At 45.8% G+C, this 15,072-nt stretch overlaps 1 protein-coding gene across 1 annotated transcript in view; it reads left to right on the forward strand.

The window, feature by feature from the left end:
• SYNC (syncoilin, intermediate filament protein) overlaps positions 1–15,072 on the forward strand; it is a 17,344-nt gene continuing 2,272 nt past the window's right edge. The window contains exons 1-3 of the mRNA XM_082345455.1: positions 1–603; positions 5,713–6,856; positions 14,024–14,148. Of these exons, the coding sequence (XP_082201581.1) occupies positions 551–603; positions 5,713–6,856; positions 14,024–14,148 (1,322 nt within the window). The 5' untranslated portion in view covers positions 1–550. The remainder of the gene's footprint in view (positions 604–5,712; positions 6,857–14,023; positions 14,149–15,072) is intronic.

Consider the following 15,072-nt stretch of genomic DNA (forward strand, 5'->3'; position numbering starts at 1 on the left):
CTGGCGACAGCTGCGGGGCACAGCGCTCAGGCGAGGGGGCATCGCAGGGCGCTGGGCGGCGGCTGACACCCCCGAATTCCTGCAGGCGGCGGGCAGGGTGCGGGGTCCCTCGAGGTCCCCAACCCCACACCCTGCCCCCCTCCCGGGCCGGTCGGGCAGGGCAAGCGCTCTCCTGAGGCTGCGGAGCCACCTTCCTCCACTGCCCCCCCGCCGCGCCCAAACTGGGACCCTCGGAAGGGAAGAGTGGAGAGAAAGAAGGTTCGGGAAGACCTCAGAGGGGCTGGTTTTGGAGACGCCGACCCCCCCCATACCTCCCCACACACCTCCCCCCACACCCTCCGCTGGTCGCGGGAGGGGCGGCATCTCCCCGCCCCCGGGCCGCGCGGCCCGCTCCCTCCGCCCGCGGCGGGAGCCTGGGCCAAGTGGGCGCGCCCGGCCGGGGGCCGGCGGGATCCGGTGTCGGCTGCAGCTGGCAGTGCGGCGGACGGGCGCGGGCGGCCTGGGGGGCCAGCTACTAATACCGCGGCCGCCCAGCCCGGGTCGCGCAGCCATGGCCAGCCCGGAGCCCCGGCGCGGCGGGGACGGCGCCGCCCAGGCCGCGAGGTAGGAAAGGACCGTCCCGGGCCCGCGTCGCCGCCCCTGGGGAAGGGGTGCTGGATGGATCCTCACCCCCCCCGCGAGCTCCTTTCGCCGGGCGGGGGCGGGGGTCCAGCCTGGGTGGGGCACGGGGCGGAGCCACCCGCGAAGGGAGATGGGGGCGTCTGGCCCCGGCCCGGCACCTCCGGTTGTCTGGGACTTTTTATAATTACCCCTCCCCCTCCCCCTCCCACGGGCGGTGTGAGGACTAACGGCTTCACACTAGCGGGCACCAACCGTCAGATGCCACTCGGCCCCCAGTGGCCAAAGACGCTACCCGTTTTCTTTCGTTGCTCACCCCCAATGCAGCTGGAGATGGAGGCCTCCAGTTGCTGAATTTGCCGTGTGGAAGAGACTTGGTGCAAGGTTGGGCGGCTGCCAGCTTGGAGTTGAGAGTCTGTTCAAGCAGCTGGTTCTCTCTGGTCTGGGGCCTGGGGTGGTGTTGGGCGGGGCGGGGGTAGGGGAGAGTCTACTGTCCCAGACCAGCAAGAGGGCCTTGGTTGGCAGGGGCCCTGGAGGGGAGGCCCTCTCCATCATCCAACGGTCAGCTCCGCCACTGGTTAGCGGGGAAGGGACCTGTGGCTGAAGGATTTGGGGCGAGTAGGCAGCATTTCTGCCCCAGGTCAGCCTGTAGCCCTGGACTTCCTCTTGTACCAAGAGGTAGAGGTGCAAACACACACACCTGACACCCCTCCCCTGTCACCAAGGGCACAAAGCTGAGCCTAGTTTTACATGTGCACTCACCTGTACACACATAGGGGTACACACAGAGTCAGTCACACACCAACTCATGCCTGCACAGTGTCACAAACACTCCCAGTCACATCCCTGATGGGTTGGGAGCTGCTGGAATCCTCTAGGGACCAGGGACAAAGTGGCAGAGAGGGAGGCTGCTTGGAGCCCAAGGAAACCTGAGGTCAGGGGACCCAGTTAAGCTGGCCCCCTTGCCCCTAGACCTCCCATAATCTACTTTTCCCCAGCTCCTTAGAGAGAAACAGCGGTGTGAGGGCAGCACCTAGCAGAGGCATTGTGGATGGGGTGACTGAGTGGTGTGTGGTAACAGCACTGCCTGCAAGTCAGGAGACCTGGAATCTACTTCCAGCTTTGCCGCTCGACCTTGGGCAAGTTTCCTCCCTGGAGCTCAGTTGGTTGCTGCCTGCCTACCTTCTACAGAGCCCCACCCTGGGATATAGAGAGAATAACTGTAGTTGTTGTTAGGAAATGGACTGTCCGGGGCGACAGATACATGCTCTTCTGTAACACAAAGCACTTAGTTCAAAGATGAGCTGCCTACAAAGTGCCTTGAGAACACAAGAATGGGAGTTGTCTGGGAAATGCTTAACAGAGGAGGTGGAGTTTGAGCAGGGTTTGAAGGATGAGTAGACATTTGTTAGGTAAATAGATATAAATATATTTTGAATGCTAGGGCCGAGCTCTATTATACCTGCCGTAGTTGTTTTACCTCTTTCAGATCTTATGCCTGTTCTAAGACGAGAGTGGTAAAAAGGAGCTCCGGCTCTGGAGCCAGACCGCCGGGCTTCGCCAGGCTCCACCACGTACGAGTTGTAGAACTTTGAGTGAGTTCTTTACTCTGTGCTTTGGTTTCCTAATCTATAAAATGGGGATAATGGATGAGCATCAGATAAATGAGTATTTATGGGAAACGCTTAGAATACTTCCTTGAACACAATTACATTATTCCAGGGTGGAGGACTCAGCTGGAGCATGATGTGAGGGCCGTCTGCTGGCAAAGCAGGGACTCTGTTGAGGATCCGGGTGGGTCTGGCTAGCGGAGCAGGTGCATCCTTCCTGGCACTAGGAACTCTACTTTTCCAGGTAGTGTAGGACTGTTCTCTAGTCAGGTGGTATACAATGAATTGTATTTTCTCAGCTGGACCCTTTAGACATTGTGGGGTAGGAGTAGGAGGTATAAAAGTTAACGCATGTTACGGGTTGTCAAGCATTGGGTGGGCTATGGGGAGTAATGTGAGATGAGGCTGAAGAGGTATGTTGAGGTCACATCTTTAAGGGCCTTAAATCTACGCTAAGCAGTTGGCTATATATGGTGAAGTGGAGCAAGATGGTTTGCTTTATATTATAGCAAGCTGCATCACTGTCAAGAATAGACTGGGATGAGAAGGAAGAAGGCTTATGGGAAGGCTGGTACGAAAGTGAGGGTGAGAGATGATGACTCGGACGAGGGTCCTGGCAGTGGGGTGAAGAGGGAGATTGAGACTGGAGACTTTCTGAGATAGAAACGTCAGTTCTTAGTGAGTTGGCTGTTTAAAGACCATTTGTCTATTGACAGAGGGATGGATAAAGAAGATGTGGTACATATATATAATGGAATATTACTCAGCCATAAAAAAGAATGAAATAATGCCATTTGCAGCAATATGGATGGACCTAGAGATTGTCATACTGAGTGAAGTAAGTCAGACAGAGAAAGACAAATATCATATAATATCACTTACATGTGGAATCTAAAAAAAAAAAAAAAAAGGTACAAGGACTTCCCTGGTGGTCCAGCGGGTAAGACTCCATGCTCCCAATGCAGGGGACCTGGGTTTGATCCCTGGTCAGGGAACTAGATCCCACATGCATGCTGCAACTAAGAAATCTGCATGCCGCAACTAAAGATCCCACATTGCCACAGCTAAGACCCAGCACAGCCAAAATAAATAATAAAAATAAATAAGAAATAAATAAATATTTTTAAAAATGGTACAAATGAACTTATTTACAAAACAGAAATAGAGTCACAGATGTAAAACACAAACTTATGGTTACCAGGGGGAAAGGGGAGGAAGAGATAAATTGGGAGATTGGGATTGACATATACACAGTACTATATATACAGCAGATAACTAATAAGGACCTACTGCACAGCACAGGGAACTCTACTCAATACTCTGTAATGACCTATACGGGAAAAGAATCTAAAAAATTAGAGTGGATATATGTATATGTATAACTGATTCACTTTGCTGTACAGCAGAAACTAACACAACATTGTAAATCAACTGTACTCCAATTAAAAAACTAAAAAAAGACTGCTTGTCTCATCAGCCGGATGTATGGTGTTATATTTCTCTGAGCTGGAGAATACAGGTGTAACAAGCTCAGGGAGAAGGATAATTTGGTGGCAGTTGAGTTTGAGGTGCCAAGTAACATCAGATGAAGATATCTAAAGCACTCCAGGGCTTCCCTGGTGGCGCAGTGGTTAAGAATCCGCCTGCTGATGCAGGGGACACGGGTTCGAGCCCTGGTCCGGGAAGATCCCACATGCTGCAGAGCAGCTAAGCCTGTGTGCCACAACTACTGAGCCTGCGCTCTAGAGCCTGCGAGCCACAACTACTGAAGCCCGCACACCTAAAGCCCGTGCTCTGCAACAAGAGAAGCCACCGCAATGAGAAGCCCATGCACTGCAGCGAAGAGTAGCCCACACTCGCCGCAACTAGAGAAAGCCCGTGCCCAGCAACAAAGACCCAACTCAGCCAAAAATAAATAAATAAATGCATTTATAAAAAACAAAAAAAGTACTCCATCTCTGGTAAAGTGAAGTGAATGGACTAGGTGATTGCTGAGTTGTCATTAAGTTTTAGATTTTGGTGCAGGTGCAGGGGTTGAATGAGGCCAGTGATGTCTGGGGCCTGGTGAAGCCACACTTTTGTGGTTTCCAGAGGGCCATCAGGAGATACAAAAGGGAAGCCAGGGATTCCTGGGGTGTAGCGAGGAGGACTGAGAACACGATTTAGAATAAAAATAATCTTTATTGGGAACTTGGAGCTAAGAAATAGAGCTGAAAACCTGGACACAAGTAAGCCTTTTCAAGACAAATCAAATTCTTTGTTTGATATGTGAGGCTTTTCATTTATACTTTATATCTTAAATAAGAAAAGTTTATTGAAAGCTACACTCACATTTAGTCTGTTTGATAAGTGGTGCACTCTGAGTATCTGAGTTTCCTTGAGCAAATTACTTAATCTCTTTAACCTCCATTTCCTGATCTGTAAAATGGGAATAATAAATGTAACCACCTCATAGAATTGTTATGAGGATTAAATGAATTGATATATGTAAAACATTTAGAACAGGGCCTGGTATATATAAGACCTTTAAAAGTGTAATTTATTATTATTTCCATGGTATTTTATATTTTCAAAGAATTGCTCAGAGATCCAAGGTAGGTAAGATGCATTTGAAACAGGAAAGACCAAAGCCACTTGAGGGCCAAAGCAGCAGGAGAGCATTCCTCAACAGGAACTGAGTAAGCTAGCAGGCAATGGGCAGCTGGGTTAAGGGGCTCATCTGTTAGAATCACAGAATCTGAATTCACGAGCAATGACAGGCTAGAAGGATGGGCCAATTCTAACAAGATGAAGTTTTATAGGAACAAGAAATGTGGTTTAAAAGCACTTGGTGTGAAAAAGTCTTCAGGATTTTAGTCAAACTCAGCATTTATCAAGAATATGATGGAGCTGCCCTATATGCTAAGGGCATCTTGACTGCAACAATAGGAGTATAGTGTCCAGAGAATCACTGCTCAGAGTACACCTGGGTATTGCTTCCTATACCCATCCCCAAGGGATAGCGAGCCTGTCAACTTGGAGCTTGTCAGAAAGAAGTGACCCAAATGAGGAGGGTACTGGAAACCTTGGCATGCATGGAATCACTGAAGGATAAATCAGTTCTCTTTAAGTGTTCAAAGAACTTACATGGAAAAGAAATTAGATTTGTCTGATTCTAGAAAGAAGAATCAAACCCAGGGAAAAATTGCAGGGAAGGTTTTACCTCAACACTAGAATTTTCTTATGACAGTGGAACATACAGTAGCTCAGGTGTGAGTTTCCCGTCCTTGAAGGTATGTAAGCAGAGACTCGACACTGACATCATGGGGATGGTGTCAGATCTAAGCAATGGGCTGTGTCGGGGTGGATCGATGGAGGGAAGGGGCAGACGAGTGCTCTCTGCGATGTGAGAATTTGATATAAATTAGGCCTGTGTCCTACTGGCTCCAGTCACACACCATCCCAGGATTGTGGCTGCCCTCTCACCTTGTCATTTCTCTTGCAGAAACACAAGAGCAGAGGCCACTTCTCTTCAAGAGGGGAACTCTGAATCCCCGTATGAGGTGGGGACCTGGAACCCAGAAGTTGCTCTGTCTTTGGAAGGGACCTTGAACTTAGAGGATATCCTCTACCTGGGGGACACAGGTGACTTTGATGTGGCTATGTATGTGGAAGAGACCAAGAAGCCCGAGGAGATGCTGCATATTGAGGAGACCAGGACGCCTGATGAGGCCCTGTATGTGGAGGAGCCAGGAAAGCCAGGGGAGATGCTATATGTGGAAGAGCCCGTGAAGCCGGGAAAGACTACAAGCCCAGAGCAGATGGTTTATGGGGGAGAGACAGTCCCGAGCGAGGAGAAACCTAACCCCGAGGAGAGCCTCAGAGCTGGACAGGGTCCCAGCACAGAGGGGAGCCTGAGCACAGAGGACCTGGAATTGCTGGAGGGGCGTTTCCAGCAGTGTGTCCAAGCCGTGGCCCAGCTGGAAGAGGAGAGGGATCAGCTCATCCACGAGCTTGTGTTGCTCCGGGAACCAGCCCTGCAGGAGGTGCAACGGGTCCACCAGGACATCCTGGCTGCCTACAAACTGCATGCCCAGGCAGAGCTGGAGAGGGATGGGCTGAGGGAGGAGATCCGGCTGGTCAAGCAGAAGCTGTTCAAAGTGACGAAGGAATGTGTGTCCTACCAATATCAGCTGGAGTGCCGCCGGCAGGATGTGGCCCAGTTCGCCGAGTTCCGAGAAGTGCTGACCGCCCGGGCGGCCCAGCTCTCGGAGGAATTAGCCCAGCTTCTGGATGCCTATCAGAAGCAGAAGGAGCAGTTACGGCAACAACTAGAAGCACCTCCAAGCCAGAGGGACGGGCACTTTCTCCAGGAGAGCCGGCAGCTCTCTGCCCAGTTCGAGAACCTCATGGCGGAGAGCCGCCAGGGCCTGGAGCAGGAGTATGAGCCTCAGCTGCTGCGGCTCCTAGAGAGGAAAGAAGCTGCGGCCGAAGCTCTGCAGAAAACCCAGGCCGAGATCCAGGCGATGAAGGAGGCTCTGCGACCACTGCAGGCAGAGGCCCTTCAGCTCCACCTGCAAAACAGGAATCTGGAGGACCAGACCACCCTTGTGAGGCAAAAACGAGACGAGGAGGTGCAGCAGTACAGGGTAGGCCCACGTGGCATGAAAGGAAGTACAGTCTTTTAGCCTGGGGAGGAAAAGGGGATCGGGGCCAAATGTCTTTGGGCTGAAGGATACTAGCCTATGTAGGAAGAACAATTTGTTCCTTGGGCCATTCACTCACTTCTTTATGCCATTTTCCATTTCATTCATTCAGGCCTGTGCTAGGGCTGAAAGTTATCTTGCACTCTTAATTTACACAGCACTTTTACACCAATTATCTCACTTGATCTTCATTAATCCTCCAAGTCAACTATTATCATTTTTCATAGATGAGGAAACTGAGGCCCAGTGAGCTGGAGTAATTTGAACTCTAGTCTGACCACCCCCAAATATTTCAGTGCTCTTTCCACGGCACAATTTTCCAATTCTAAGTGAATCACACTTGGGTTTATATAGAGCAGGAGGGAATGAGGCTAGGTAGAATTCATTCTCTCCCCTCCCCCATATTCACCCTCAAGTCCCACCTATCTGATTTCTGCGTTGAAGTTTTTCCAGTCTTAAAAAACTGGGATGAAATCTATAAATCTCAATTCCTCGTTTTCCTTTTTTGTGCATTTGTCACCATTTCACTTGTATTCAAGCTATTTCTGATTGTGAGCCAGTTCTAATCCCTTTTAGAACAGAGTGGGAGATGAACACTAAGTGCATAAACACGTCTCTCTCCCCCACAGACTGTGAGCTTTCGGAAGGTAGGGCGTATGTTTCACTTATCTCTGCCACCAGGCTCTGAGTTAAGCCTGCATCAGTTAAGCACTGACTTAAGAGCTGCTGGGTACCGTGAGAAGACCACAGTGTGGTGCTTTTCAGAGCAGTACTTTTGTCTTTTGGAACACCCCTGTTTTGGATGAACTTAATCTTATGCCCTGCCAGAGATTTTGACGTATCCTTAAGGGAACATGTCCTCTGTTGAAAATGGCTGCATTCACTTCACTGAAGATTTTGTCAAGCTTTCTGTAGCTTGTATTATGAAAACGGTGGGGTTTTTTGGTCATAATATTGAATGTTTTCAAACTATACATATATGCACTCCCCTCACTCACCCAACACTGCCCCCCGCCTTCACCGCACTGCTTTCTTACTGGGTCACAATCTAGTGAAAGGGCACTAATTATCTTTGCATAAACAAACACTAACCTTAACAGCTTACACTCAATCAAATGTTACATTAATAATTGTAACCCAGGGTAGGAAGTAACATGTGATTTAAGAGAGGTACAGATAAGAATGCTATGGGATAATAGCCATGGATTAAATCAGAGAACCCATAACGGAAGACAATGTTATTTGAGCTAAGTGTTTAAGTATAGGTAAGATCTAGAGCAGTGCTGTCCAACAGAAATATAATGCAAGCCACATATATAATTTGAAATTTTCTAATAACCACATAAAAAGAGAAATAGGTGAAGGTAATTTTAATATATTTTATTTAATCTAATAGATCTAAAATATAATTTGTAACTTGGCTGCATGTGAAAGGTGTAAAACTGAGAGGTGAGTTGAACCTGTAAAGGTAAGTCGGGGCAGATCACATTGGATTTTGAAATCCAAACTAGGGAGTTTGGACTTTATTCAGTGGTCAGTTTCATCCATAAAGGTTTTTTTTTTTTTTAAGAGCTTCTTTTTATTTTATTTTTTATTATTTTTTTATTCATTTATTTTTGGCTGTGTTGGGTCTTCGTTGCTGTGCGTGGGCTTTCTCTAGTTGTGTTGAGCGGGGGCTACTCTGTTGCGGTGCGCAGGCTTCTCATTGTGGTGGCTTCTCTTGTTGCGGAGCGTGGGCTCTAGGCATGCAGGCTTCAGTAGTTGTGGCACACGGGCTCAGTAGTTGTGGCTCATGGGCTCTAGAGCGCAGGCTCAGTAGTTGTGGCACAAGGGCTTAGTTGCTCCGCGGCATGTGGGATCTTCCTGGACCAGGGCTTGAACCCGTGTCCCCTGCATTGGCAGGTGGATTCTTAACCACTGCGCCACCAGGGAAGTCCCCATAAAGGTATTTAATCAAGGGATTAACATGATCGTTGCTCTCCTTTTAGAAACAGTATTGGTGGCAGTGTGTAAAATGGGCTAGAGACCCAGAGGCAAGGAGACTAATTAGGAAGCTACTATTGGTAAAAGGAAACAATGGTAGCAGGAATAAAAGGAAGGGGAAGGATACAAGAACAAATGTAGAATAAACTTGGCTACAGAATGAGTGGGGCAGAGAGGTGAGAAGTCAAAGAGGATGCTTAGATTTCAGGCAAGACTAACTAGGATGGTGGTGCTCTAAGTAAGGAATTCTCAGGATTAGAATTTTCTGACATAGTACTAGAGTTGTAGAACTTTTTCCCCAGTGATTCTCGTCACTGTACTGGATTTGTTTCAGATTTGATGGTCTGTGCACCTTTCCAAAGATCATTCTATAGAAAACAATCTTGATGGGTGTCTCCTATCGCCATACCATAATTAAAATAGGAATAAAGGTCTGAAGGAGCTAATGCTTCTCTTTCTTTTCTTTTTTTAAAAATTTATTTATTTTGTTTATTTATTTTTGGCCGCGTTGGGTCTTCGTTGCTGTGCGCGGGCTTCCTCTAGTTGCGGCGAGCACAGGCTACTCTTCTTTGCGGTGCGCGGGCTTCTCATTGCAGTGGCTTCTCTTGTTGTGGAGCATGGGCTCTACACGCGTGGGCTTCAGTAGTTGTGGCTCGCGGGCTCTAGAGCGCAGGCTCAGTAGTTGTGGCGCACGGGCTTAGTTGCTCTGTGGCATGTGGGACCTTCCCGGACCAGGGCTCAAACCCATATCCCCTGCATTGGCAGGCAGATTCTTAACCACTGTGCCACCAGGGAAGTCCCAGTTCTTCTTTCTGAAATGGCTTCTTCCTAAACTGTTTGCCAAAGGCCACTTATGGCATCTGATTACTTTTCAAGGGTACACTTCACTCTTATGACTATAAACTTTGCCTCTTTCATCACCATCAACCATTCATTCAACAAATATTTTCTAAGTGCCTATTTTCTATGTGCCAGGCAATGAGCTATGTGCTGGCAAGGGATGAGACGTTGTGGTGTAGGGTGGAGGTGGGGGGCAGTCCCTGTCCTCAAAAAGTTTATAGTCCAATTAAAATATAATAATAATAATAAAATGAACAAAAAATACAAAAAATAAAAATTAAACAGAAAAAGAAAAGAAGAAATAAAAGTTTATAGTCCAGGAAGGATGCCAGATAAAATTTCATAAAATCTAATACACTTGATTGTAAGATGCATCCTGATCCAAGTAAGATGTTAAAGTGTGAGTTTTAGAATCAATGAAATAATTAATATGCTTCAGTGTGATAGACAATGTAATAGTTGTAGGAATAAAGCATTGTACTGAAGCAGGTATAATTACACCTGGGGAAATAAGGGGGAAATTTCATTAGAGGATTAACAATAGCTAGCATGTACGTGAAGTTCTTTACATGTAATAATTCATTTAATTCTTACCTCTGAGATAGGTATAACTACTGTCACCATCTGAAAAAACAAGAAAACAGGTGAGTCAGAGAAGTCATCTGTCCAGGGTTACACAGCTAGGAAGTGATGAAGGAAGGATGTAACCCTGTGCCATCGAGTTCAAGTCCACACTCAACTACTACAAGGTGTTTGAGCTGAGCCTTAAAGAATGAATTCACTGTGTAGACAAGGGAAGGGCATTCTAGGCAGAGGGAACAGCTTATATAAAAGCATGAAAACACAGACGTTGTTATGGGAAGTGAGAAGCTCAGTGTGGCTGTATCGTAAGGAATGTGAGAAGTAGAGAGATGAGGCTGGAGAGATAGATTGGGACCAGATTGCAAAGGGCTTTATGTATTCTTTAGGTCAGTGGTTTTCCTAAAAAGGTTTTCTTCAAAGCCACAGACCCTTTCCCCAAAACAATTTTATATGGAATGCCAACATGTAAAACAAGTAAAAGTAGAGCTACTTTCTAACTAGAGTGACAAGGTCACTCCATCATGGCCTCCTCCTGGGGTTTCCTGGAAAACAGTTTGAAGACCATTTAAGAACCTATCTATTATCTATCTATCTATCATCTATCTATCATCTATCTATCTATCATCTATCATCTATCTTTCATCTATCTATCATCTATCATCTGTCTATCATCTGTCTATCATCTATCATCTACCTTTCATCTATCATCTACTATCTATCGTCTATCATCTATCAATCATCTATCTATCATCTATCTCTACTTTTATATCTATCTATATGAAGGCAATAAAGCAATTAAGAGTATGAGCTCTAAGCCAGTGGCAAATCCTGGCTCTACCACTTACTAACTGGGAAACTTTGGACAAATGACTTAACCTCTGTGGTTCAGCTCCCTCACATGTAAAATGGGATTAATAGGGCTGTTGCAAGGAATGAACTAGTTAATATCTGTAAAGTGCTGCTTATGGTGCCTGCCACATAGTTACGTACTCTAAGTGGCAGTGTGGAGGGTAGATTGAAAGAGCCTGGAAACACCACTTAGAGGAGAGATGAGAGATGTGAGGTTAAATGGGTAGAATTTGGTGACTGGTTGCAGTGGGCAGGGTGAGGAGTTTGCTGAGAATGATCTCAAAGTTTTTAGCTTGAAATTGGTAGACTTCTAATGCCGAAAGACGGAATATGCTTACTATCTGCATACTTCACCTCAATAAGCATTATGTGTAGGGTGCCGGACATACTAAGAACCAGGAACCTACAATCTGGTTGGGAGTTAGACATGAATTAGAAAAAAAATTGCAATATAAGGGAACAGATGCTATCTAGGTGACAGAAATGGCAGGAGTAAAGGCACAGCAATCTGACTTGGTCAGACTAGAGCAGCACTCTCCAACAGAAGTATCATGCAAGCCACAGATATCATTTAAAAATTTCTAGGGGAACTTCCCTAGTGGTCCAGTGGTTAAGCCTCTGAGTTTCCAATGCAGGGGGCGTGGGTTCAATCTCTGGTTGAAGAACTAAGATCCCACATGCCACACAGCGTGGCCAAAAAAAGAAAAAAAATTCTAGTAGCCACATTAAAAAAAAATGTAAGAAACAGGTGAAATTAATACATTTAACCCAGCATAGCAAAAATATTACCACTATAACATGTAATCAACATTAAAATTTGAGATATACATATATATATTTGGTGTCAAGTCTTAGAAATCTGCTGTGTATCTTACACTCACAGCACATCACAGTTCAGACTAGCCATATTTCAAGTACTCAATAGCCACATGTGGCTAGTGACTTCCATACTGGACAGTGCAGACTAGAGGAATAATGGAGGTTCTAGTTAGAGGTAAGGGTCCAACTAGCAGGAGTCTGAATGCCAGACTAAGAAAATGGAAAGCCTATGAAAGATTGAGATGATAAAGCAGGTTTGTTTTGTTGGTTTTTTTTAGGTTTTTTTTGGCCACGCCGTGCGGCATGTGGGATCTTAGTTCCCCGACCAGGGATCAAACCTGTGCCCCCTGCAGTGGAAGCGTGGAGTCTTAACCCCTGGACCACCAGGGAAGTCCCAATAAAGCAGTTTTTAAAAAATTAACCCAGTGGTGCTACACAGGATTAAGAATGGAGATTGTCCTTAATTTCTGTCACTGTACAATACTTCCTTCATTCTGTGACAGTTTCTCCCTGTCAAGAGCTTATCAGTGATGGTGCAGACAGCCTTCACAAGCAGGTCTTTTGTATATCCAGCAAACAACAGGTTTGCTAGATGGTGAGGCTTGGGAAACTGGGGCACAGAGGTATGCAGATGCTTTCCTTTAGATAACATGCTCTTAGATAGTAAGGCCACATCTCTGTGTGGTATCAAAGCATGGCTAGGCACTAAAAAAAAAGACCTTTGACAATGTTGATGAAAGTTGAGATTCAGCCAGAGTATCAAAACACTGCAGATTGACATGCCACAAGTATATCAAGGATGACTCAGTGAACAAATTATTTAGATCCTTCTAATGACAATATGCACCTAAACTGGATTCCTATTTTATTCTTCTTCAAAATCTGAGGTAAAGTCATTGCTCCTTAAAAATGTGCCTTCCAATTTCAATGCTCCCTTCCCTTCCCAGCTCATCCATGCTTCCTGAGGATCCATGTCAGCTAGCAACCAAGGCACAGACTGATTTGCTGACATCTTCATTCCTCAGGCATTAATCCTAGGCAGAGACAATTTACGGAATGCATCCTGCCTGGTTTTGGCAGAATGGGAAATAGTTATCTGAAGACCCCTGAGGGCCTCCAGGGCATAGCACCTTCACCTTCCAACTTAGCACTTTAGAATGAATTGTCCTGATGTAATAAGCAAAGGATATAGGAAATATAACAACTCTGATACCCTCACTAATAAAGCATCTATTTGCATGCCATGTTGTGGTAAGTACTAAGTAAAGGTATCTCTGACTTCAAGGAGCTTCAAATATAATATTCAAGAATAACTGCTTACACAAAGACTTGGTTTCTTTCAACTTAAATTGCTGAAGTTGTAGGGTATTATAAAAACTACTGATTATTAATGGAAACAAACTTGTACATAGAGCAAAGGGTCTATAAAATTCTAGACCACCACTAGACAATCAAAATCCTCCCTGACACTTTTTTTTTTTCACTTATTTTTGGCTGCGTTGAGTCTTTGTTGCTGTGCGCGGGCTTTCTCTAGTTGCGGAGAGTGGGGGCTACTCTTCGTTGTGGTGCGCAGGCTTGTTGTGGTGGCTTCTCTTGTTGCGGAGCATGGGCTCTAGGCACGCGGGCTCAGTAGTTGTGGCTCGCGGGCTCTAGAGTGCAGGCTCAGTAGTTGTGGCACACGGGCTTAGTTGCTCCGTGGCATGTGGGATCTTCCCGGACCAGGGCAGGCGGATTCTCAACCACTGCGCCACCAGGGAAGCCCCCGACACTTCTTAAAATTGGGAACCAAAAAAGTCCCTCTGAGAATCTGTCCACCCTTTGCAGGATTTTATTAAGATGTAAGCTGTGATTAACAGACAAGACTCCTTTCAGAACAGTATCACTGTCAAAAACAGTATCACTGTCAAAACACAAATTCTGTTTCTCAACCTCAACACTGCTATGGAGATTAAACAATGTGTAAGGAAATACACTATTATGGACAATGTCAGGTTTTTATTGTTCGGCGCATTAGAAATGTTCTTGGCCCTCATGCAGGAACAGCTGGAGGAAATGGAAGAACGACAGAGGCAGCTAAGAAGCGGGGTGCAACTCCAGCAACAGAGGAACAAAGAGATGGAGCAGCTAAGGATCAGCCTTGCTGAAGAGCTCTCAACGTACAAGTCAGTTTTTGCTGCTACCCAAATCTCAACTAACACTGGCTGAGGGAATGGTGGGGAGGGCAGATGTTGCTCAGGGGAAATTTCTCTTGACAGTGAAAGGCAAAAAAAAAAAAAAAAAAAAAGGATATTTTCAAATTGTGCTCATCTGTGAACAGATGGAAAATGGCTCTTTTTTTTTTTAAACGGCTGTGCTACCCAAGAGCCTGGAACAGGATAATGCTCCCACTTCTGAGGCAGGTGGAATCCAGACACAGCCTCAGGGTGATCCTTGTAGGTTACAAGAGCGGTGTCTGCATTGTTGCTGCTCTCCTAACAAGACTAGTGCCTGAAAAAAAGATTGTGTGTCTAATGACAAGTAAGTCATTTAGGGATAACACATACTTCCAGGTTGCCTGGTTCAAGCATTCAGGCTTCATTTGGAATGTTTCAGTTTCTAGTAGGACTTAAAATATGTCCTGATTATCATCAGGAAATCCAGAACAGGATAAAACATCTAGGCTCTGTGCATTCTTACTTTCCTCACCCTACCTGACCCCATCTGCTATTCATAAAGTTTCCTTAGAATAGCAGAGAAGGCAGTTAGAGTACCTAATTCAGACTATGACTAAGGAGGCCAAGAAGGCTAAATTAATCTGTTAACAGTCATTTAAAAAGCTTAAGAGGGTGTTGTTTGTAGACTGAAGGACATGATTATTGCATAATTTGTGAAACAAGCAACACACCTATCCATTAAGTTCTTTACATACCAATATGTCCTCACATTCTTTATAAAGTGCTGGATTCTCTTGGATAAAGAAACTAAGGATTAAAAAACATCAAGTTGGATACTAGATAAATATCCATAAATTTTTATTAATTTCCTAGTTAATCCTACATTTTGGATACAAATTCACAAATAACTATTATTACTGATGCTTTTCCTAA

This window comes from Balaenoptera borealis (genome assembly GCF_965194805.1).
Source record: "Balaenoptera borealis genome assembly, chromosome: 1".
NCBI lineage: Eukaryota > Metazoa > Chordata > Mammalia > Artiodactyla > Balaenopteridae > Balaenoptera > Balaenoptera borealis.